This window comes from Melozone crissalis, unplaced genomic scaffold, assembly GCF_028551555.1.
Source record: "Melozone crissalis strain CALT ecotype California unplaced genomic scaffold, PUWL_Pcris_2 ptg000042l_1, whole genome shotgun sequence".
Taxonomy (NCBI): Eukaryota; Metazoa; Chordata; class Aves; order Passeriformes; family Passerellidae; genus Melozone; species Melozone crissalis.
This window is the reverse complement of record NW_026535820.1, coordinates 17,913,038-17,937,525: the sequence shown is the minus strand read 5'-3', so window position 1 is coordinate 17,937,525 and position 24,488 is coordinate 17,913,038. Positions and strand designations below refer to the sequence as shown.

The 24,488-nt window shown below is 41.2% G+C and overlaps 1 protein-coding gene across 4 annotated transcripts in view; it reads left to right on the top strand.

Moving 5' to 3' along the window:
• Nucleotides 1–24,488, top strand: part of GREB1L (GREB1 like retinoic acid receptor coactivator) — a 132,781-nt gene that overhangs the window by 103,583 nt on the left and 4,710 nt on the right. For all 4 annotated transcript variants that reach the window (XM_054284611.1, XM_054284612.1, XM_054284609.1 and 1 more), the window contains 17 exons: nt 381–578; nt 1,470–1,650; nt 2,987–3,179; nt 4,553–4,686; nt 6,728–7,067; nt 10,048–10,163; nt 10,507–10,751; nt 11,764–12,326; nt 12,772–12,874; nt 15,719–15,874; nt 16,084–16,223; nt 17,974–18,135; nt 18,449–18,653; nt 19,334–19,499; nt 20,200–20,427; nt 21,786–21,927; nt 23,016–23,216. In XM_054284611.1, coding sequence (XP_054140586.1) covers nt 381–578; nt 1,470–1,650; nt 2,987–3,179; nt 4,553–4,686; nt 6,728–7,067; nt 10,048–10,163; nt 10,507–10,751; nt 11,764–12,326; nt 12,772–12,874; nt 15,719–15,874; nt 16,084–16,223; nt 17,974–18,135; nt 18,449–18,653; nt 19,334–19,499; nt 20,200–20,427; nt 21,786–21,927; nt 23,016–23,216 — 3,473 coding nt within the window. The remainder of the gene's footprint in view (nt 1–380; nt 579–1,469; nt 1,651–2,986; nt 3,180–4,552; nt 4,687–6,727; nt 7,068–10,047; nt 10,164–10,506; nt 10,752–11,763; nt 12,327–12,771; nt 12,875–15,718; nt 15,875–16,083; nt 16,224–17,973; nt 18,136–18,448; nt 18,654–19,333; nt 19,500–20,199; nt 20,428–21,785; nt 21,928–23,015; nt 23,217–24,488) is intronic.

Here is a 24,488-nt window from a genome sequence, read left to right as displayed (position 1 = left end):
ATGCACATCTTTTTCTATATCTAGATATATGCATGCATATTATGTATGCGTTGGTTCATTTAACAGAATGCATTTGATTGTGTTGGCACTGAGGTTTCCTTGGGTTAGAAATCCTTAAAACACTTAGGGCATATTAAAAAATGGTCAGTGCTGTACTTGAAATCATCTGATATATTACCACATTTTTATCAAAGAAAGAAAGTTGGCATTTGTGATCTGGACCAAACTTTCCAGAGAGTTGAGATTTATTCTGGTGAGTGATGTTTTTTTCCTGATAATAGAGGGTAGGCTGTTTGGAGAGTCACGTTTTGCTGGGGGGTGGGAGAGTAAACATGTTTCTTGCTGTGTTTTGTTTTCTTTTTCAAACAAACACACTCTAGATTTGGATGTTGATACCTTCCAAATTTACCAGCCACAGCTCACAGTTGCCAGAAAGCTCTTGTCCCAGGTTTGTGCTATAGCAGACAGTGGCAATCAGAGCCTGGATCTGGGCCACTTCAGCAAGGTGGACTTCATCGTTATCGTGCCCCGTTCGGAAGTCCTGGTGCAGCAGACCCTTCAGCGGATTCGACAATCAGGTAAAAGGGAGGGGAGGGCAAACAGGCTGATAAACACCAGTATGGGATGATACTCCATCATTACTGGTGTATGGGGAAAAGTAAGCTGCTCCAGCACATCTTTTGTCCTCATAGTTTGTGTTTTATTGTACTTCTTAAAAAAAAAAAAAAATTACAAGATAATTAAGACCCTGAAAAATACCTAATTGATGCATATTTCAGAGTAGTTTACTTCTTTAATTCAAATGGCATTCAACGTCGTATGCATTGCACCATGCCTAATATATGAATATGACAGCAATATATCTTTACAAAGACTGGTTTGTACAATGGTTGTATTGACACAAACATTGAAGCAGAGCATGAAAAGTATGATATGATCAATACGATACGATTGATATGATATGATGTATGATACGATACGATATGATATGATGCAATACGATAGGATATGATGCAATATGATAGGATATGATGCAATAGGATATGATGCAATACGATATGATATGGTAATAGGAAGAATCAGTTTTACATAAATTAATGATATTTGCAAAGGAAAGGTCAGGGTGACTTTTTCTGGCTCACACAATATTAGCTTAATGTAGGCAAGTTTGGCCTAGGATCAGTCATGGAGTGTAACCAACTGAGTGCTGCTTTGGAAATGTTTGTGGAGGCCTGATGTTTTCCCCCCACTTTTTTATAATGTGAGAAGTTTTCAGGCACTTTCTGGAGGAAATCTAGAAGCCAAGGAGCACATTTTGGCCTCCATTGTGAGAGAAATCACATTTGGATAATCATCTTCCTGCTGGGGCCTATCAGTGGTTTGGCAGACAAGTGGCAACTTCCCATTGACCCTTCATTTTTGGATGCACTCAAAGGAAAATATTTTTGTTGTATTCTCCTTTTTGACAGGTGTGCTTGTGGACTTGGGCCTAGAAGACAATGGGACAGCCTATCAGAGAGCTGAGAAATACGTGGTCCGGCTGGACAATGAGATTCAAGCTAAATTTGAAGTGTTCATGAGGCGGGTGAAGCAGAACCCCTACACGCTCTTTGTGCTGGTTCATGACAATGCCCACGTGGATTTAACAAGGTAGCTGCTCCAATCTGCTGAAGGCAAACCACCCTCTCCCAGCATCTTCCCATTAGGTTTTTCAGAAGACTTACCATCTTAGACACATATTGCTTTGCCTAGGTGTTTTTAAGGCATTTTGTGCTTTATAATCAGAAATAATCTCTTTTGGCTGCCCATGATATTTGTTTCCTAATTCTGATTCAGACTAATTTCAGATTATTGGATGCCTAACAGGACTCTTTTTAGGGTTGTGTGCTATGGTGCTGAAATCTAGGGGAAAATGCTGGATTTTGCAAATTTCTTTGTTCTTCTTATCTTTTTTTCTATTCTTCTTTTTTTTCTGTGCTCAAACCCAAATGTATCTAATGGTCACAAGCTGGTCATGCTTTAATTCATGTTTTTATCCCTGATAATAGTGTTGTTTGTGATACAAGAAAACCTATAGACATTTAAGTTTGCATCGTAAGAAAGATGCCATAGCTTGTGTAAGAAAAGGATTTAAAGAAACAGCTGTATTGAATATGGCTTTAGGTCTAAACACCACATGTAAAATCACAAGTTCAGATTGAAAGAAGGAAATAAGTTAAGCTTATTATTCTGTTCTTGTTCCATGAACAAACTAAGGAGAATATGTGGTTTAAACATGATGTGTAAGGTTGTGGGATTCTTTTCAATATTAAAAATAGGGAAGGATGTCCCTTCCCATGGCAGAGGGGCTGGAACTAGATGGTCTTTAAGGTCCCTTTCAACTCAAACCATTCAATGGTTCTATAATAAGCAAAATACTCTCCTTGAAGAACAGCTGAAAAGAGACAAAACATTATTTCTACCTGGTCTTCCCATTCACTTTTTTTAACCATCTTGGCTATACTTTGAATTTGGAATTTCTGAATATATAATGGAAGTAGAGGCAATTTCAGGAGCTCAGAACATCAGTAGACTTTTCGAAATTTGTTTTTTCAGACTGGAAATGCCACTGGATTTCATAAAATTGCTACTATATCCTGTCCCCACGGCACATGGAACAGTGTTTCTTAATGTTTAATCATCTTTGGCTTATTTTTGGTTTCCTCCATGTGATGCTTTTTTAAATTGTCACACTAATCCACCTTCTCACTGTCAACAGATTTGATCCTTTATTTAGGTGTTTGCTGGTTTTCCTTTTTTCCTGAAGTTTACCCACAGAGAACAGTCAAACATTTTTTGAAGTCTTTTACCTTTCCAAAGAGATTTCTGAAAAAAACCCCATGGTTCTCTGTGTCATGTTAATTTAGAGATTTTTCTGTAGGAAGAGAGTAATCCATTGAATTTCACAATGTCTGTAAAACAATTCTTTGCATTCTTATTTCTGCAGTGCCATTTCAAGTTCCCTGTCACATGGTGAGCCTAATCATGGTCTGGCTGATAGAGTTATTAATTGCAGGGAGGTGCTTGAAGCGTTCAACCTCCTTGTTCTTCAGGTCAGCTCTTTCCCTTATGCCCTGCAAACACAGCAGTCCAGGATCAGCTCTAGCAATGAGGTACACTGGATACAATCTGACGCTGTGGTAAGTGTTTAACTGTGAATTTTAACTGTGAAATTTAATGTGGAATTCATGCCTAACAGAGTCTAGAAAATGTATGTGTTGGGAAGGGAGCTGTTTCTCTGCTGGAGTTTATTCTCTCAGATTCCAGATGGACAGCCCTGAGACAGTGATGGTAGAGGTAGCACCTGATATTTAGGACCAGGAATTAAACAGTTTCCTTATCTAGTCATGCAAGATGAGAATCCACTTTCTGTGCTCTGGTCAGACAAAGCTATGTAGATGTGCCATGAAGCTCCAGAGCTGGCTTTTCCTTTTCATGCAATCTGACTTTTGACTGTAAGTTATACCTCACATAGCCTGTCAAGTCTGTTTGTTTCATTCTCAGTCCTAATTAAAGTTGTGTGCTAGGTTAACAAGTTTTGGTGTAGTAGATGCTATCATTGTGCAGAGGAAAGATCCTGTTGGATATTCTGCACTATTAACTTTTTCCATCATTTCAGCCAGCTGATTCTGAGGATGTTTTGGATAAACCTGCTAAAAATAGCATTTTCTCTTATTACTTGTTTGGTATATTTATATCAGATTTGACTTTACTGTGCTGAGTGGACCATTAGTTTCTGCAAAGCATCTTAAAATGGGAGCTGTAAAAATAGTTAATGTAAAATGACAGAATGAATTTTGGTTGATTGTTAATATAAACCATGTGATGACCTTCTAAAATGGTCTAGACAATTTTTTGTTTCCCAAAAGTAAAAAAAATTAACAACTTTCAGTCTTCTGATTAAAAAAATAACCCACAAAAAGTGGGGAGACTGTAGGTGGTTAATTACATTGCTAGAGATTACTGCTGATATAAATGCACTGGAGCACATGCTGTGATTCCATCAAAGGCTCATGAAATTTGAAACACAAATATTCTTTCTGATAGCTGAATGCAGATTTACATTCCAACAAAAAAAAATTACTAATTTGTGGTTTCCATTAGAAAAACATGTAGACTCTGACAATCAAGAACAACTTTGGAAATTAATAATCCTTCTCTTTTCAGGTACCACTCTAAATAGAAATGAGATGACAGTTGTCAGTAGATCTAAAGCCAGAGATAGGGAGTCAGAAAATAATTAGCAGAATTCTAGAAACCCGCTGCAGTCACAGGTAGTAGGTAATACTGAAAAATTTGCAAGGACCTGGCAAATAATAAGTTAAGTAAAAAAACAATTTACATTTTATTGTATTCGTTGAAACAAAAAAATAGCATCACTTAGAGAGAATGGATAAAAAGAGAAAGGATTCTTTGGTTGGGAAAGTGCTTTTCACTTATTTTTTAAAATGACACAAGAAATAAAAATTTGTTCTAGAATACCTTATATTTTTGCTGTTTGTGCATGAAACAGGATGATGCAGCAAGTGAAGAAAAGCTATACTTTGGTTTGAATGAATACAGCAAATCCCTCCAGTGGGGAGTCACAAGTCCCCTTTTGAGATGTGATGAAACCTTTGAAAAAATGGTCAACACTCTTTTAGAAAGGTAAATAATAACGTGGAAACTTGGGATTCTGCCCAGCTGGGATCTTAAAGATACATCTTTATGAGCCCCATTACAGGGAATGAAGATATGATGACCTTTGATGTTGATCTTGGAAAATATGAAGTATGTGCAATTTTATTTTTGTAACAAATTTAGTGCAGTTGAAGAAAGGAGTGGATATCCTTCATTTGTTTATAGAAGAGATCAGGCCCATTCAGCAGCAAGCTGAATTCAACTGTGCTTCTCTCTTCTTTTGGCTCAGCCCTCACTGAGCTCAGAAGGTAGCACAGGTTTCATGCCTCACCACTTCTGGTGTCTCTCTTGTTGGTGGTGAGGGTGTTTCAAAAACAATTTTGTTGTTTCAGTAGTTGGCCATGGTTTTGGTTCCTGCAGCTCAGGGCCTATTAGTACCCTGCAGCTCCCTGAAAAAGCTACTTTCATGGCACGTATCCAAAATACAATTAAATGTGCCCATTTCAGGAGTGAGGGAAATACTGTCATTTCCAGCAATGTGGAGTTAATCTGCTGTGCATATCAGCAGGACAGATCCCTTATAGCACTTCAAATAATAGGTCCCATGTTTTCATATTTGCTAGAACAGGATTGTTCTGTGTTCAATACTGTGTTTTCTGTTTTAATTAGGTCAATATAATAGTTGTAAATGCATCTGTATTTATTAAGTAAAAGTCAATATAAAATGTGTTAAATCAGCAGCATTTATAATTAGGTACATCATTAATACTTAATATTGTTATTATCTACAAATAGGCAATAATGATTAGGTCAGTTCCTTAGGTTTCTCCTCTTCTTTCTGGTCCAATCCAATGGAAGAGAGAGTGGTCACTATCACTCTCTTTCTGTTCAAGTGCGAGTGGGATGAATGATGAATGACGATTTATGTATGTGCAAATAATCATACTAGATTAGGATAATACTAGAAATTGATGGCATGTGAACCTCTCTGCCTTGGAGCCAGGATATGTGTTTGTGTGAGACAGTTTATCAGTTTAGGCTCTGTTTTCAAAAAACTGGGCTATTCTGTCTGGGTGGATGAGCCATTCAACATTACAAGCTGAAAATATTGCAGACATTTTTGTATTATAAGAAAGGCTCCATTTGTTTTAGTAGCAGAAGTGCAGTGAATACTTTTATTGCAGAAAGAGTAAAAAGTGTTTTTAAAACTAACTGGTCTAATGACTGGCTTATGGTATCCAGAACAAACTATTGTATCTACTGGCTAAACACAAAGCCAAAACTTTCTTTAAATAGATATCATATTGTCTATTAGATTGCTCAAGAAAGAGACCAGAGAAATTTGGAACCTCGAGTTATTTTAGTTATTCAAACTACTGTGACACAAGACCAGCACTCAAGGTGTAGTAGTGTAGTGTTTTTCTGTATTATGGTGGCAAGTGAGCTCATGGGAAATGTTTAGAAATTGAGTGGGTTTTTTGACTTGAGTAGGTTTTAATTTTATTTCTCTTAAAATTTTACTTTGTATTTGTTGTCACTGCATGTAGCTGTAATGAAGGCAATGATGTTAGCTGTGTAAGTTAAAAGGCAAAATGGCTGTTCAGATTTGGCTCAGAGCCAGCAATTCCTATTGGTACATCCAATAGGATGAGAGATTGAGAGTTGTGAAATTATGAAGTACTTCTCCCACAAACCACTTGAAGCCATCATGGTCCTCAAGTTTGTAGAAGAAAAAGCTTGTGGAAAGCAAAGCAATTATAAGCATGTGTTCTGGGAATAAATTGGATCTGAGGTTTCCTTATCTCCATCAAGCCAAAGATCTTTAGCTGAAATTTTGGACTAGATGAGGGTAGCGGAAGTTTATAATTCCTGTTACTTGAGCTTAGGACTTAGGCCAAATGCAGAGAATTTTTGTTTAAAATTTTGTCCATGGAAATGGAAGACTTCATTCTTTGACCACTACTGGAAAAAATAGTCACTTCTCCACTATGCAGTCCTGCATTTTGGCTGATTTTCAGACAGTGCTGTGATTTTGCACGTGCTAATGCAGAACTGTGTCTCCCCCAAGGTACCCGCGGCTGCACAGCATGGTGATCCGCTGCTACCTGCTCATCCAGCAGTATTCCCAAGCTCTGATGGCCCTGACCACCATGGCCTCTCTGAGGGACCACAGCACACCTGAAACACTCAGCATCATGGACGACCTCATCACAAGTCCAGGAAAGGACAAGAATGGCTGTGGCCACATGCTGGTCATTCGGGTGCCGTCGGTGCAGCTGGCCATGCTGGCCAAGGAGCGGCTGCAGGAAGTCAGGGACAAGCTGGGGCTGCAGTATCGCTTTGAGATCCTCCTGGGGAACCCTGCCTCGGAGCTCAATGTGGCCAAACACTTCGTCACACGGCTCAAGGTCAGCAGGAGCTGAATGTTTGTTTGTTTGTGTGCTCGCTGTAGTCGTCTGGCTGTTGTAGCTGTTCTGTGGTTATTCCCATGTGCTTATAGGAGAATTAATCTATAGAGAAAGGGCAAGTGTTCTGTATCTGTCATTTGGAATGCATTTCTGTACTTTGAACATAAAAGGTAGAGAGACTGAATTGTTACTGGTTCATGAAGTCAAACACCAGCTGTTATTTCACTTCTTAAAGTTGAATAACAGCATAGGGTTCATCTCTAAAAGCAGAGCTCCGATCTCTGTAGGCAAACTAATTATTTCCACCAACTTATCTGTCTGTCTAGTGTATCTGTTGTCTGCTCTGTTCATCCATCTTCTGCCCTTCTGATAACTGGTAAAGTATGCTGTTTGTCACAGATTTCTTTCCTCCACCCCTGCATGCTGAAAGCCTGAAGAGGCTACATGCATATATGCCTAGCATATCTGCACCTGCCTAAAATTTTGCATGGATTTACAAGAGCATGGTTCAAGTAGGCAAACCCACTTCATGTATTGACCTCACTACGTTAAACAAAGGGGAGATGGGTTGTCTGCCTTAGGTATCAGCCTGAAAGTAGTACTGGTTATCTGTCCTGATCTTTGCTCACAGAGAGCTTAATTTTCTGCTTCTACTGTGAGTTGCACACTGTATTCAAAACCACAGAAAAGAGGAATGAAAACCACGGAAAAGAGGAATTAATTTTTTGAGCCTGTCTGAGAGAGCTTGCCTACAGCCAAAAGCAGATGAAATGTCCTTTAAAGAAGCTACGACTCCTGCTTTTCAAACTTTATGTGCAGCAGGAGAGGGAAGAAAGTAGTCATAAATGAGACAATGACATGTGAGATTAACTGCTCTGTGCTGGTGGGTTTTTTGGATAGGCATGAATCCCACTCTTAAATAATTATGGGTTGAATCCTGTGAGGTCTTCTTAATAGTGCTTTGCCATAATGAGTTGCAGCCCTTACACACTGCTGAAGCAGCCTATGAGGCCTCGACTGTGGAGCTGTTGCAGGTGGATATCCATGTAGACATTGGCCTGGAATAGAGGAATTTTATCAGGTAGAGAGTGAAAAACCTTCTAAATAATTCTTCTTATTCCTCTCTCCAAAACATAAGATGCATTTTTGGACTAAACAGAGCTGTAGAATTCTCTCTTCTTTTTTTCCAGTTTACTAGAAGAAAAGCCCTCAAATCTGAACCATGCATATGAAGGGAGTTAAGGAGAGGAATTCAGTTTCCTAAATTTAAGCCTGTAATGTCCTTTTAGGTGGGGTGTCCCAGTAATATTTCAGAATAAAAATGAAGGTCACCTGTGAGGCTGGTGCTGCGCTACCATACCTGCTGGTCTGGTGCCTGGGATAACACAAGATTTCTGGTGCCTGGGGTAACACAAGACATGGTGTGAGCATGTTTGAGGGGGTGATTCCTATTACAAAATTCATCAGCCTAGGTTATTGGAGACAAATTTGATTTAGTCTCTATGCTGCTGGGCATTTGTTCTGACATTAGGTGGAGTACTGAAACTACAGGACTAGAGCTAGTGGAGAGCTTTCACTATAAGCATCCCAGCCCTTTTTTTGATGTGTGCATGGGGAGAGAGCAATATGAGGCTATTGAGTGCTGAGACTCAAAATGTGGTCCCACCAATAAATCCTCCTGGTTGCAGGAGGACGAGACCTCATCATGACCATTTTCAGAGGCAGGGAGGGAAACTTTACAGGTGTTAGTGAACCCAGCTGAAAAGTGTGACTTAACTTAGCCCGTCCTTCTGATGGCATTAGCAGGGTGTGTGATGGCACAGCAGGGCAGGGAGGGTGGGCAGCTGTCTCTGCAGTGCTGGTGGCTGCATTGTTCTGTCAGACAAGCCTGCTGGTCAGCCAGACCAGCCAGACAGGTCATTCCTCTCCACCAGGGAGTCAGAGCTACAGAATGAAACAAGAGATGGAAGACAATTTAAATAACTATTTCACTGACCAGGGATGCTGTCATGGCATGCCCTTTAAATGTAACCAGAATCAAACTGTTTGGGAGACATGCAGAAGTGAGGCGCCCTGAGGGTTGCACCTCTCTGACCTTCCTGAGAAAGATGGTCAAGAAATATGTCTTCTGGATGCAAGTTTACATCTCAAAGCCCCAGGCACTCATTATTTTTAGGTCCTTATACTAGCAAAAAGAAAATCAAGGAAAATCAAAAGAAAAATTGTCTTCCCCTATCTCACTTTCCAGTCATGCACTTTCACAGAAACTTTGTTCTGTGGAGAGGCAGAAGAACACACAGCTAGACTAACCCTTTTGAGCCAGAAATTCTCTGCTGCCAAGGCTGCTTTCCCAAGTTATTGGATACTGCTAGTTAATTGGAGAAATAAATTTTTTCAGTAAGCTCTGCTGAACCAGGGGAATTGTAAGGTATAAGGACACGAGACTGATGCTACCAACCTTTCCAGCGCTAAGGGAAAATGGTGCAGTTTTGTGGTCTCAGGCCTTGATAGACTGTGAGTAAGGAGTTCTTTTAGGGGGGATTACCTCCAGGGAAAGGTGAAATGTGTTTCTGTCACATAATCTTTCATTGTATAAAATAATTAAACAAGGTTCATTGGCCCATTTTCATACTCCACTTCAAAGTCTTACTTTAGCTTTACATTAATATCTTTTTTCTGTGCACACTGAATGCATCAATGGCTTTTTTCTCTGACAGCCCACACTAATGCCACACCTGGTGAATATTTCCAGCACTGAATAACGTATGCTATGCACCTGTTTTTCTTTGCATTTAATGCTTGGCTAACTGTTGGCTACCAGAAAACAAATGCATGCCTGCACCCAAGGTCTCCTTCCTGTTGGCCCTTGAGTAAGCAAGCCCTGTATACAAAGCAAAAGCAGGAACTGGTGAAAAAAAGGAAACAGGTGAAGATTTAGAAGATGTCATTTAGGTGTGACTGGAATATTCTCTGTTCACAGGCTTGGAGGGGCAATGAGCAGGATGACTGGATTCCTCGCACCTATCAGGATCTGGAAGGTCTACCTTGCATTGTTATTCTCACTGGCAAAGACCCTCTGGGAGAGACTTTCCCCAGGTGCTGTTATTACTCTTTCAATGTGGTTGCTCTCTAACATGTTTAGATAAGTTGGGTTTGATACCATCTAGCTGTCTTTTCACAAAAGAATTGTATTTTGTAGACTTCAGTTAAAACTGTTTAAGGGTTTGGAAAGTGCAGTTTGTGAAAAGTCATGTGTGGGTCAGTAAATGTCTGTGCAAAGTATGAAGGAGCAGACCTTATGTGCTAAATATTTAAAAATCATTTTATATGTACGGGCTAATAAAATTGTTAATGAATATTTAGTAACCAATTAAAGATAGGGAGTGTTCTTCAAAGTCAGAGAAAACAAAACTTTTTTCATTTGAGTTGGCTTTCCTAGGTCGTTGAAATACTGTGACCTTCGACTGATTGACTCCAGCTACTTAACTCGCACTGCGTTAGAGCAAGAGGTGGGCCTGGCATGCTGCTACGTCTCCAAGGAGGCAATTCGAGGGCCTATTGTAGCTCTTGACCTCAGTGACAAGGAGCAGGAGAAGGCAAATGGCAGCGAGAATGACTCTGATGAGCTGCTGATAGACTTGGACCGGCCCCAGAGCAACAGCAGTGCTGTCACTGGAACCTCAGGTCAGTTATTCTGCTGATGGTCTGGAAAACAAGTCTTTATTCCTGAGTCACTGGAATCTGGATGCAAACAGTGAGATGTTTTCTCAAATGTGGGTTGCTTAGCTGGATTCAGCTGCAGGCTAGACAATGAAATGTTAGTTGCAGATTCTTCACACAGTGAGCAATTTTCCTGTCTACTGCTGAAAGGAGACTGTGTTTCCATGGAAGGGATGGTGTGCCATAGCTTAGCGTCCTTTGTGATTTTGATTTTTAAACTTTCATTTCACATTTGTTGCTGGCTTGGATCCTGAAAAGATCTTAAAAATCAGAGCAAAAAGGGCTAGTATAAAATTCTAGGAATAGAAAAATGCTGTGTAACTCTGGGAATACCTATGGATGAGAATGGATATCTGCCTCCTTGCCAAGACCAACAGAATGGTTGGGGTTTGTCCTACCTCTTCAGGCATCACCTCCCACCAAGCCTTCCCTTCTTTGCCTTCTGCAGACATTTCTGGTTCCTTCCCTTTATTTCCCAATGAGTCTGAGGTATTAAGACAGCTGAACTGGGTCTTTGCTATGCACCAGGTCTTCCCATACACTAACTAAACCTGACAGGTAGGGAGGAGGGAACATAGCCCAGCTCATGTCCAAGTTGCAGTGAAATAAATGCTCTGTTCTTCATAGAAAGGAAGATAAAATTGATCTGTGTGTACAGTGGTTTGTTAAACTTGACTTTCAGAACGTTGTATTATCAAATTCCAAATCCTAGATGGGAAATGATAGCTAGCATACAGAGATGAGGAGTGAGCACTTGGAGTCTGACCCCTGTTGCAGCAGGACATTTGCTTCTCCAGCCAAAGGGACAGACAGATGTAAATGATTTCTTCTTACATGGTGAAACACTGACCTAAACCACAGCAGCATTCACTGAACAGAAATGTTTGTGCATTAGGATTGTTACATAGATCAAATGAATTAATGGACTTCTTTCATCAGTCAGTAACTTTTCATTGCCTGCTGTTTGTTTTCCCAGGCTCCCTGGCTGACAACGGTGTGAGCTCCTCGAGTGCTGCAGACAAGTCTCAGAAGCAGGCGCCATCCCTGAACTTCCAGGCTGTGGCACACAGCTCAGTAGACGAGGGAGCTTACTCCAGCTTTACAGCCAGAGAGACCCTGAAACAGGAGTGTGACTCGCTGGGTAACCAGATGGCCAGCAGCACCACTCCCAAGCTCTCCTCGCTGTCTTCAGTCTCCCAGACCTTCCAGTGGCCTGCCCAGTCAGCCAAGGACAGCAAGGCCCTCCGTGTGGCGCTGCCGCGCATCGTCATCCTGTCCAAAGCCGCCTACTGCCTCCTGAGCTCGCAGAAAAATGGGAACTTGCCTTCCTCCTCTTCCCTCCTGCCTCACGCTGACGTGTCTTGGCTGAGCTCCCTGAGGCCTCTGCTGCACAAGGACATGAGCAGTGAGGAGCAGTCCCTGTACTACAGGCAGTGGACAACGGCCCGGCAGCACCACGCGGACTTCAGCAATCAGGCCGAGGCGTCTGGCACCAGGACTTTCCACCCTCGGAGGCTGCTTCTGACAGGGCCACCACAAGTAAGTTCCTCCTGCCTTTTGAGCAGTCTGAGGGGGACCAAGTTTGCAGTGATGTGTTCTGAGGTCAAAAATCAAAGTCAAATTTTAAGGCTAAGTCCATGCTGAAAGTGGTAAGGAGAGGAAGGGTCATGCTTTATGTCATGTTTTAGCCTAAGTGAAACACATGTGGGTGGCACTGGGCGTAACATTGTCATCAGGAGAGAAGCAATTATCACTGCTGATCTCCCTGCATACCAAAGTGACCCAGGCTGTGACCAGGTTGTGCGCAGAGACCAATTTAGTTAGTGTTTTCAGTATAGTGGGCAATATTACATCTTGCAGTGTTTTCAGGCAGAGCTGAACACAGAGCTCTGGGGTAAGCCCAGAGGCATTTATCTGAAATTTACCAAACTTCCGCTGTAGTACTTTGGGTTGGCATTTAGACTTTTTTCCGTCTCTGGCTCAGGTTGGAAAGACTGGTTCATACTTGCAGTTCCTAAGGATTCTCTTCCGCATGCTGATCCGGTTGCTGGAAGTAGATGTGTATGATGAAGAAGAGATTAATGCCAGTAAGTATTTAGTAGGTATTCTTAAGGTGTGTCATAAAGAGTCTGTGTTGTGTATTAGTCAGCAAGGAAGTTTTTAGGCTCATTAGAAGACTATGAATTATACCTACTACATGTCCTCTCCATTGGTGTCTGCATATTTTTCAGTATACATTGATAAAAAAGTGGACTTTAAAATGGGCTTATCTGAGAACTATTAAATGTATTTTGGGCTGATACCTTTGTGTAGAACTCAAACAAAAGTGAGCACAAAGCTGTAAATGGGCAGCATCTGCCCATATTCTCTCTCCTTGCAGGTTTTTAAGTGCTGGCTGCTTTTAAGCAGACAGGACATTTAAGAACATTTTGTTCCTGGCTGAAACCTAACTATTACTTATATTTATTTAGAAGTTATGTACCCTTTTTCAGTAAGATTGTCTCCTGTCTGCAGTTTGCAGGTTTTATGCCGAGGATAAAGGGGAATGGGATCCTCTTTGGATTTGTGCTCATTTGTCAGATCTCACAGATCCATTAACTGCCATGGCAGGACTTTGCCTTGAGAAAAGCAAAACCTTTTAAAAATTAGTCCTCTTCATGGTGTTCTGGTACATAATTCTTATGATCATTAGACTGGCATTCTGAAAATGTAGTTGCTGTTGGACCTTTGAAAAGACTAATATTTCTGTTCTACAGTGTTATTAATGCAAAAAAGGAAAAAGAGAAAAGCGAAAAATATATTTTCCTTTGATTTTGAGCTTTGGGGGCAGTTATTCCCTTGTTATTTGAACTAAAGTACCTCAGAAACTTGGGATGAAATGTGAAAATGCAGGAGATGTTCTGCACCATGCTGACTGGCCTGTTGAGATCATGGCAATGTGTCACACCCCTGCCAGGAATGCATGGAGCTCCAGCAGAAGAGCAGTTTGGGTTTGGTTGGGTTTTTGGTTGCGGCTTTTTTGCTCCCACTACTTCTGTTGGAATGCTTCTCCAGAGCCCTTGTGTTCTCATTATTTTTAATACTACTTTATTCTCCACTCCAAATATGTTTCTGTCCCATTTATACACATTCTGTTTAGGATATTATGTATAAACATAATAATTTAAATTAAAATACTTTTTCTCTTCTTTGAGGTTTGTTTCTTTGGAGTGGTCAGGCAACTATCTTACCTCCCCTTCAGCATTCATCTAGGTAGTCTGGACCTTCTTACAGGATTCTCACAAATGACAGGCTCTTCATTCTCCTTATCAGTTTGGTACTCTGGCCTGCACATCTATTTTCAATTTATCCTTCTGGTGCATGGGTGAGCAGAACTGAATGTTTAACCAACCCAGCCTACGCAGCTCATGTGTTTCCCTGCCCCCACTGAAAGCCCCATGATTGATGAAACTTGTGAATGGTCTTTTCCATTCTCCCTTTTCAGTGGCATTGATGCTTAGCTGGTGCTCCAGGGTTTCTCAGCAACTCTGTCATTTCCAAGGTGTTCCCAACTGCTGCAGAAATGCTTGTTATTAATCCTTTAATGTACATATGACTCACAATTTTTCTGTTAAATATCACCAAGTTTTTGTTGTCACAGTTGTTGAGGCCATTGAATTCTGTCCAGCAATTCCTTTTCCATGTTGACAATGACTCTTAGGAGTGTGCCACCAGCAAACTTAAACCAATTTTTTGTTTAAACTGGTGAGAATAGTGAAAATATTAATCAGTGTGCCCCTCTACTGACCTTTTAACTTCACTGGTAATCTCACCTGCCTTACAATGTTTTATGCTGCCATCTTCTATTTATTTAGTCAACTCTTTCAATGTACAGACCATTCTCCATTTTCTTCAGCTGCATTAATAATTTGTCCTATAGTATCATGCCAAGTACTTGAGTCCAGAAGGATAAGATTCATTGCATTTCCTTTGTTCAGTGAATAGGTATTTCATAGCCATATAATGAAAGTAACACAGGATTTATTTAGTCAACCTATATTCATTTTACCACATTTTTCATTTAATTCAACATCTTTAATTACTTCCTTCACCCTCTCCAAATTTTGAATATTACCCAGGTCAAAGTAATGGACTCAGAGCTCTTTAGATTACTGTCTCTCCTCTTGCATCAGGGTATGGTGAGCCTGTGCTTGTCTGTAGACCCAACCTTCATTTCCCCTGAATTCACTTTTCTAAAATCAGTAACCTCAGTTACACACCTATTTTCAAGTAGTCTTTCATCTCATTTTAATCTGAATTAACTCATGTTCAAGCTGCATTCCAAAGCTGTTTTCTTAGGCCAGTGTTTTCTACCATTCCCATTGCTTAAACTTGATTTTCTACTTTAGACTTATCTCTGTTGGATCAGTACAGAAGAGTTTCATTTGATCCTTCCTAGCCACATCCTATTCTGTAATAGGAGCATTTCTTCTACTGTCTTTATCATGTACCACCAGCTACTAGCTCATAAATATACACAGCCTCTCTTTCCTTGCTTTCATCTTTCTGCCTTTGGATACTTTTGCTTCTCATTTACCCAGTGCTCTTCATTCCATCACAGAGGCGCTCTAAACTACTACACCTGTGCCTTCTGCACAAATAGGACCATTCATCTGAGCATTTTAAGCTTAAACCAGAGTGAATTACACCTCAGCAGCATGAAAGATACTTAGGAAGCTTCTTCTCCTGCACACAGTTTCTAAGGAAATGCCATTTCTTTGAAATGGCTTTGTGTGGATTGTAATTTCACTGGTAGTATTTATGATGTTCAGAGATGTTGCTCTCTGTGTGTTTGCCTGTGTGAGTTCCAATGCAACTGTAAAGCAGCAACCATCACATAAGCATTATTTGGTGGGTATCTGATTCTGCTTACCTGAAGTGTGTTGTTGCAGATCATACAGAAAACTGTGAAGTTACTCAGTCTAGCAATGACCACTGGCCAGACATTGAGATCTTCAGCAAAATATCTTTTGACTTGAGTGTACATGACCCTAAGTACAGAAATATAAGTCCTGTGTACACAGAGCAACTCTCAAGAGTGAAACAAGGTAAGTAAAATGTAGACTTTCTAAGGAATACTTTCCTACAGAGATTCAGTGTTTATTGGTTCATTTGACCACAAGTTCACAAGAACCTTTAATCGCCACAATGAAATTGAAAAAATACATTTATGTATTCTTCACATTTTTTACCAGGATCACAATTTCTGTTTTTTAATGCTCCTAAAATTTCTGTTACTTCTTTTCTTTGTGCACAGAAGCAAGCAAAGAAACAAAATCAGAAGAATCTAAGAAAAGGGAGACCGTGTCCATGATGCTGACTAAATATGCAGCTTACAACACCTTCCATCACTGTGAGCAGTGCCATCAGTACATGGACATTAATCCTGCTGCACAGGTTGGTGTCAAGGTCTAAGGGTAAACTGCATCCTTGGTTTTTTATTGTGGTCTCTCCAGGCATACTGCTCTCATCTCAGGATTCATGCTTTCCACTCATCCACCTTGCCTCAGATGGAATTGTTTAATTCTTCCATTCTCAGGGGAGATATTGAGCTACAGACCCAGGAGCATCAACTGTGTCTGCCACGTTCTGCATGAGCAGTTTTCCTCTGCAGCTGCCTCTGGCAAAGGGTGAATATTGTGATTAGTTTTCTGAAGCCAAAGCATTATTCAGCCTGCCCAGAGGGTTTCCAGCGTCTCAGGGGAGAAGAGTGTAAAAATTAAGGGAAATGCTTGTCTAACCTAAATGCCAGCCATCCACACCTGTGATGGGAGATGGCAAGACCTCCTTCTTCCTTTCTTTGTATGTAACTGTGCATCCTTCTCAGCAGTAGCTTATGAGTCACTGGACAGAAATGAACATTTTAATCTGTTTAGTTAAAAAATCCTTTCATTTCTAAATCAAACAGTTATGCTCACAGAAGACTGGCAAGTAAGATTATTCCTGGTTAATAGCTGACACATTATTTCTTAACCACCAGCAGAATTTACCTGGAAGTTTCTTATCTCCATTCATTCATTCCTTGCTCGCTAATGTTTTCCAGAAACTTGCTATTAAGATATGGCAGTGTAGACACCCTGACCTGGCAGTGCACAATGCCAGTTCCCTCAGAGCAGCACCAGCAGGTCTGATCCAAACCTCATGCTTCATTAAGTCCGTTGACAGAAGCAAATCCTCCCCAAGGACATCTGTTGTTCCCTCCACTTATCTTTGTGCATGTGGTTAAACATAACTAGTACTAATAAATATAAACATCTACTTCTATGTGCCAGTGTGAGCTGTGTATATAGAATTAAGATAATTAAGCTCAGGAAAATTACACTTTCAAAGGGGAGTCACTGGATAGCAAACATTATGAAGAGAGAGGGATTCTTAAATGCTTTAACAAAACCTAAATAAAGTCGCTTGCATTTTCCATCTTAGGCTGATTATTTCAATTTTTAGCAAAAGATTATGGGAAGCTCGTTGGTAAGAGTAAGTGATTTGACTTTGTAGTAAGACAGATGCTTTTGTAGGATGAAATCTATCAGCTGTGTAGGCGTTTGTATGCACTTACATGGTTCAGTGAAGTGCTGGGCAAACTTAAACTCACCCAAATTCTTCATAGGCTTGTTAATGGTGTGGTCTGCTTTGGTCACACTACTACTTAGGAAAGTATTGCCACAGGAAAAATACTATACTGACACCAATACAGGAGTGCTCCTACTGAGGTATCTGAATGACAGTGCATGCTGCTGTGGAGGCACCCCCACATACTGCACTACTTTTTGAATCTTCTAGGTAAATTGATGTGGACAGTTCTTCTAGTATGTGTGCATGTTTGTGTGTGTGTGTGTATGTATCTGTATATTTGACTTCTCTTTGTAAATACTGAGAAATAATTCTTAGCTGAAATGGACTTCAGAAGAGTCCAGTTTGGCCAAAGACCATTACTGGTACAGAAAGCTGCTTCCTTTAATAGCAAGGCCTCAATAATGTACCTTATTGTGAGAAAAATTATTACTGAAAGAGTGGTTTGGATGTTCTTCTCTGATGGCTTCCAGTACTGTGACTGAAAGTACTGGATAGCCTCAGAAGTACTCCTCCTTACATACTCCTTACGTGTTACCTGCTTGGAAACCTCTTTTTGCTGCTTGTTTGTCTTCAGGTGTCTGACTCCACTCTGCATGCATTCACGTTTTCATCCTCGATGCTGGGAGAAGAGGTTCAGCTGCATTTTATAATCCCCAAGTCCAAAGAGAACCATTTTGTCTTCAGCAAACAGGGAAAGCATCTCGAAAGCATGCGACTCCCACTCGTTTCTGACAAGGTGCGTCCTGTGCTGCTCTCACCCATCTGCTGCACGAAGGCAGCTTGCAATACATATGCAAATTAATGGGGGGAGGTTTTTTCTGTTGTCTTTTTGTTTTAAAGTCTTTTGTGTAAATCCTTCCTGACTGTCCTTAGAATGGGTTTTTTCAGGGCAAACATCCTTTTATTCTGTTCCTAGCGTCCAGTTCATATGTGTTGCAATAATCAGTGATGTGAAAATGTGGTGTAAAAAAAAAAACAAATGGAAGTCCCTATCAGGAATAATCTGCTTTTTCACCCTAATGTTGCCAAATTACCTTGTGTTCCAGCAGAATTTGAATGCAGTCAAGAGTCCTATCTTCACCCCATCGAGTGGGCGTCATGAGCATGGGCTCTTGAACCTCTACCATGCCATGGAAGGCATCAGCCACCTGCACCTCCTGGTAGTCAAGGAGTATGAAATGCCACTTTACCGAAAATACTGGCCCAACCACATCATGCTTGTCCTGCCAGGCATGTTCAACAACGCTGGAGTTGGTAAGAGACACCATCAATGCATTGCTGTGAAGGTACCAAAATCTATGTTGGACAATGTGGATCATGCTGTTGCAGGAAATGCAGCAGCTCCTCACATACCTGCTGTGATAACAGCAGCAATGTCTGTGCAAAAATATGGAAGAACTGCTGTCAGGGGCATGGAATATATGTTTGCATGGATCACTGCCTCCTCAGCTTAAAGTCTGATGTTTTATGGGCCTTATTCACTCATTTTACTCAACTCTGCTGTGTAAATTCTAGATGTTTTACACATATTCAATTTGCAATGTTTTTGTTAGCAGAAGGTAAATATTAACTGCAGCCGAACACTGGGGTCTTGAACTTTGGAATTTGTTTTCATGGATGCTGAGTTTATTCTGCAAGAAGTTTTACATAGCTTCAGTTTTAGAATTTTAGCCCCTTCTTGGTTCAAATTACTTCATTAATACCCAGAGAATTGTGTTTTGAAGAGTGTCTTAAAGCATCCAATCTTCTTGGAATCTGCCTTTTAGATTTAATCACACTGAAAAAGGACATACAAATTTCTTTTCAAACTAAGGTGATATGACCACTAAGTTCAGAAAGAGTAATGACTGCAGATGTTTGTGCTACCTTTCTCTGGAAAGAGTGATAAAGTCTAATAAAGATGTCTGTACATCTTCCTTATGGTGTTTCCTCAGGTGCTGCCAGGTTTCTTATTAAGGAACTTTCCTACCACAACCTGGAACTGGAGCGAAACCGCTTGGAGGAGCTGGGAGTGAAGCGCCAGTGCGTGTGGCCCTTCATCGTGGTCATGGACGACTCCTGCGTCCTGTGGAACATGCACAGCCCCCACGAGCAGTCCAGGTTGGTGCCCACACACGCTGGCTCCTTGCACTGCTCCAGCACTGCCAGCAGCACATCTGTGACCAAGGCTCCAACATCTGGCAGGGATGCCAGCATCAGAGCAGTAGGAAGGCTGAATGTTGGTCTTGTTGGCCACCAGCATTCAGTTCAACACCTGCTGTTGAACACTTCCACATGACTGTGCCCTTACATCTGTGTCAGTACCTCCAACAGACCTCTGCTTGTGTTTGTTCTTTGCCCAGAGCCGCCCTTCTTTCTAGCCAGTGTTTGAGTGATTTTTCAATATGTTACTCTGTTTTGATTCAATTTCTGTTTCTCAGAGCAAACAGTTTATTTGGGGAACTTAGAAGGCATTAAGCTCTTGACCTTCTCAGTGCTTACACTGTCCAGTAGAGAGAAAATAACATTCCAAAAATGATGTGTAAGGTGACTTCTTTTCCCTTCTTAAATTGCTGTGTAAGAACTTACTTTGCTGAAAGGCTCATTTTCTGAATGGTTGCCCTGATGAGGTGAAATTATGTGCCTGTTGCTAAAAAGTCTTCATTTATGTACATATTTTTACATCATCTGGAGTAAACATTCTCAGTTGTCAATGTAATTTTTTGGTCCTTTTTATACACACACATGTATGTATTTGCAGTGTATGTAATATAAAGATAATAAAATATGTTTGTATGTTGTGTATGATCATGTTTTGCAGCCAGTCCCTGGAGCCTGGGAGTTTCAGCAAGAATGTGTCTTTGAAAAGTGTCCTCCAACACATTGAAGCCACCCCCAAAATTGTTCATTATGCAATACTGGGTGTTCAGAAATGGAACAGCAAGCTGAACACCAGGAAATCAAAGGCTCCGTTCTCCAGGTGCCATGTGCGTGATTTTATACTGCTCAACATAGACCTGACCCAGAATGTGCAATATGACCTAAACAGGTAGGCAGCACATATATATCTGTGGAAAAATAGCATATTGGCTTGATAACAACCTTGTCACAATGTTTCTGAATGCTGTTGAGATAAACAAAAATATCCTACCTTAGGTAATGAGTGCAAAATCACAAAAATAAAACACAACGTGATATATGTTTCATCTGAATGAGTAAGGCATCAAAATAAAACTGCTATAAGCCAAGAAAACCTGGAGAAGACAGATCAAGGGCAAGCAAGGGCTTCAGAGGGCTGAAAAAGTGAGGAAAGAAGAAACTTGAGGAGAAAAAAAATAATTGGGACACCAAAAGTACAAGAAAGGAGCCAAAATGGCATCAGTTACAGGAAGAATGGGGAGTTTCCAGAGTGCCTAGAGGGAGGGATTCCTTGTATTTCCTTCAGAGATAGCTGTCCTCCCTCTTGCCCCTTGAGTTTGCAAGAAAAAGAGATGAAAAAATTACTTTCTACTATTTCCTTCCTTCCTTCCTTCCCACCCCCCCACCCCCACTCTCATCTGACTTCATCCTAAAGCATTTGCAATAAAGCACCCATATCATGGGCCTTTATTGCTAGCTCTCATCACAGATTGAAGAAATACCCAATAATTCTTCTCCCCAGACAAGTGAGTTCCAAATAAACCCTGTCTCTGCTGGCCATAAATGGCCCTGGAGCTTCTCACCTTTGGCTCCTGCTGCTGTTTTCAGGGATGCTGTGTGTTTCAGTGAGGAACTGTGGCCTTTCAGTGCAAGCTGGTGTGACTCTGGTAGCTCTTAATTTCACATTCTCTGTCAGATTGAATCATGAGGTGGGAGTCAGCCCATAGAAATGAACAACATCATGAATAGTGGAGGACTAGGATTACTTCCCAGCAGCTTTTTTCCCATAATCAAGTATTTGTTAAAGCCATATTTTTCCCCTAATTCCAGTTTATGGAGAAATATGTCATATGGAACTGGTTTGTTCAGAGGTGGAAGTTGGTCACTGCAGAGCTTCTGCCAAGTCCAAAATACGTAATACAAAAACCCCCAACATAAAAATAATTTCAAAAAAAAAAGTAAAGGGTGGGGAGGAAATGATTGATGCCAGTGTGTGATGAGCATGAGTGCAATCCAGATTTGGTGTGGGGAAGAAGCACACAGGCACGCTGAAAAGTGAAGACTAGTTTGGGTTTAGGGTGACCAGCAGCTGCTTTCCTTGACCAGGAACACATTGAAGGAATGAGTCTTTGGAACTCTGCAGAAAATTTGTGGCACCATATCAGATGATCTCCAAAAATCTCTGCTGAGCCCACAGTGGTGCATTTCAGCAGGGGGTGTGCACAGCAGCCACACAGCTGCTTTAGTGATCTTGTGTTTAATGTCCAGGTACTTCTGTGAAGATGTGGATTTTAATCTGAGGACCAACAGCAGTGGCCTCCTCATCTGCCGCTTCAACAACTTCAGTGTCATGAAGAAACATATTCAGGTTGGAGGACAAAAGGACTTTGTTGTTAAGCCAAAAATCATGGTAAGTCTGGTGTACTTAAGGGATAAAATCAGTTTTCCCTAGAAATAATTAATTCTCTAGTTCTTAGATTTATTTTGTACTTATTTGACATCTGACATTCATGGCTTAATCCATGGTAGGGCTGCAATAGAAAATGAGAAACATTTTGCTATTTATAAATTACTAAACAAATACTCCTAATCTATTAGAATATGGACTGAGATTGGGAAGAGTTTGGTGTAGTTTTTCAGTGGTATCTCTGATAAAGGAAGATTTTGCAGACTGATGCAAAGCAAGCAAGTTGTACCAGATTCAGTTTTAAAAATTCAGCACAGCTACAAGTTTTTGGTGTTTGCTGATTTTTGATGAGTTTCAGTTCTTGCACGTCCTAACAAAAAGAGGGCTGAGGAAAGGCTCTGAAAACTACAACCTTCTGAAATCTCCCCAGGAAATCCAAGTATTTTTAAAAATATATAAAATATTTTACACAGAGTATGTTACACCTATGCCTATGGAGATGTATTTCAAAGGATTGTCTTTAATCTAGGAATCTTACAGTTTGTGTTCCTGGTGGTTTTGAACACATCCCACACCATCTTCCTTTAAAAAAGACACCTCCAGTACTTCACAATTTAACTGACTAAACTCTGGGTTTAAGTATTTCTGGGTTTAAGTATTTTTTAAGATCCTTTTCTGATTTTCCTTTTCTTGTGGTTGCAGTGAAATCTGTAGTAACAGACTGGCCTATGAGAAAACTCCATTGAAAACACTTTTTATGGGTGACTCCACACAAGGAGTATGTAATATCATATAATGCCCACAAGCAAGGCAGGATGAAGGCCACTGGGACAGTTTGAAGTCCACATTTTATGTCCCTTCTTTAGGCAAGCAGATACCCACAGAAGTACACAGCAAGTGCAGAATGAGGAATTAATTTATTTCTGTGCTTTGGTGCTGTGTTAAAATCGAGTGGGGAATTTTGATCCTTTTGTTCCTCTTCTCTCTCTTCCTGCTCTGTCATGCCAGTCCCTTCCCCAGTTAGAGGAACTCCAGCAGAGCAAATACACAGAGTAGGTGGATTAAAAGGGTTCCCCTTGGTTTCACTGCAGGTCTCAGACAGCGTGGCACCAATAATGCCTCTTCAGTACGTCTGTGCCCCTGACAGCGAGCACACATTGTTGGCAGCCCCGTCTCAGTTCCTCCTGGAGAAATTCCTTCAACATGCAACCTACAAACTCTTCCCCAAGGCCATCCACAACTTCAAGAACCCGGTATTGGCCATCGACTGCTACCTGAACATTGGGCTGGAGGTACAAGAGATTTGCAGGGATGGTGGGGACAAGGAAATGCAAACCTTTACTTCAATATCTTTGTTGTGTTGAAATGCCCTTCCTCAGCATCAAGGGTGGCGTTGGAAGACTTTGGTCTCAAACAGATTCTGCTGCTGGAAGTAAAGGACCAATCCACTGGAGGAGCTGGTGGTGAACCCTCCAGCTGGCTGGTGTGGGTAGAGACCAGAGGTCTGTGATGGATTAATGTGACTGCTGGGCTGTGCCAGATCCTGCACTTGGGTCCAACAACGCCACGCAGTGCTACAGGCTTGGGGAAGAGTGGCTGGGAAGCTGCACAAAGGAAGAGGATCTGGGGGTGCTGTTCAGTGCTTGACAGCAGCTGAACATGAGCCAGGGTGTGCCCAGGTGGCCAAGAAGGCCAATGGCATCCTGGCCTGGATCAGCAACAGCATGGCCAGCAGGACCACAAAGGGGATCATTCCCTTGTACTGGGCACTGGGGAGGCCACACCTCAAATCCTGTATTCAGGTTTGCGCCCCTTAGTTCAGGAAGAACATTGAGGTGCTGGACTGTGTCCAGAGAAGGGCAGTGAAGATGGTGAAGGGTCTGGAGCACAAGCCTGATGAGAAGCAGCTGAGGGGGCTGGGGTGGTTTAGCCTAGAGAAAAGGAGGCTCAGGAGAGACCTTGTCACTTTCTACAACCACCTGAAAAGGAGGGTGTAGCCAGCTGGGGATCCACCTCTTCTGCCAGATGACAAATGATGGGACAAGGGGGAACAACCTCAAGCTGTGCCAAGGGAGCTTTAGATTGGATATTGAGAAAAATTTCTCCATGGAAAGGTTTGTCAAGCACTGGAACAGGCTGCCCAGAGTAGTGGTGGGTTCACCATTCCAGGAGGAATTTAAAAAATGTGTAGATGTGGCATTTGGCGACATGGTTTAGTGGTGAACTTGGAAGTGCCGGGTTAACAGTTGGAGTCAGGGATCTTGGATCTCATGGACCCATGATAACAGTGGGATCTCAATGAGTGTAACCTAAACAATTCCATAATTTGCAGAGGAATTGGGCGTGTCTGTCTGAAATAATATTTCATACAAAGCAAAAACCCAAAAGTGATTCCATTCTTGACAAAACCTGGTGTTCATCCTTTGATTCTTCTCTTTTTATGAATCTGGGTTTCAAGGAAATTAGATTTTTGCAAATATGTTCTAGATGTCTGCAGGTGGGGAGTTTAGAATTTTTGAACCTAATGATCAGCTTGAACTGGGTCTGGAGCAGGGTCCGTGTCT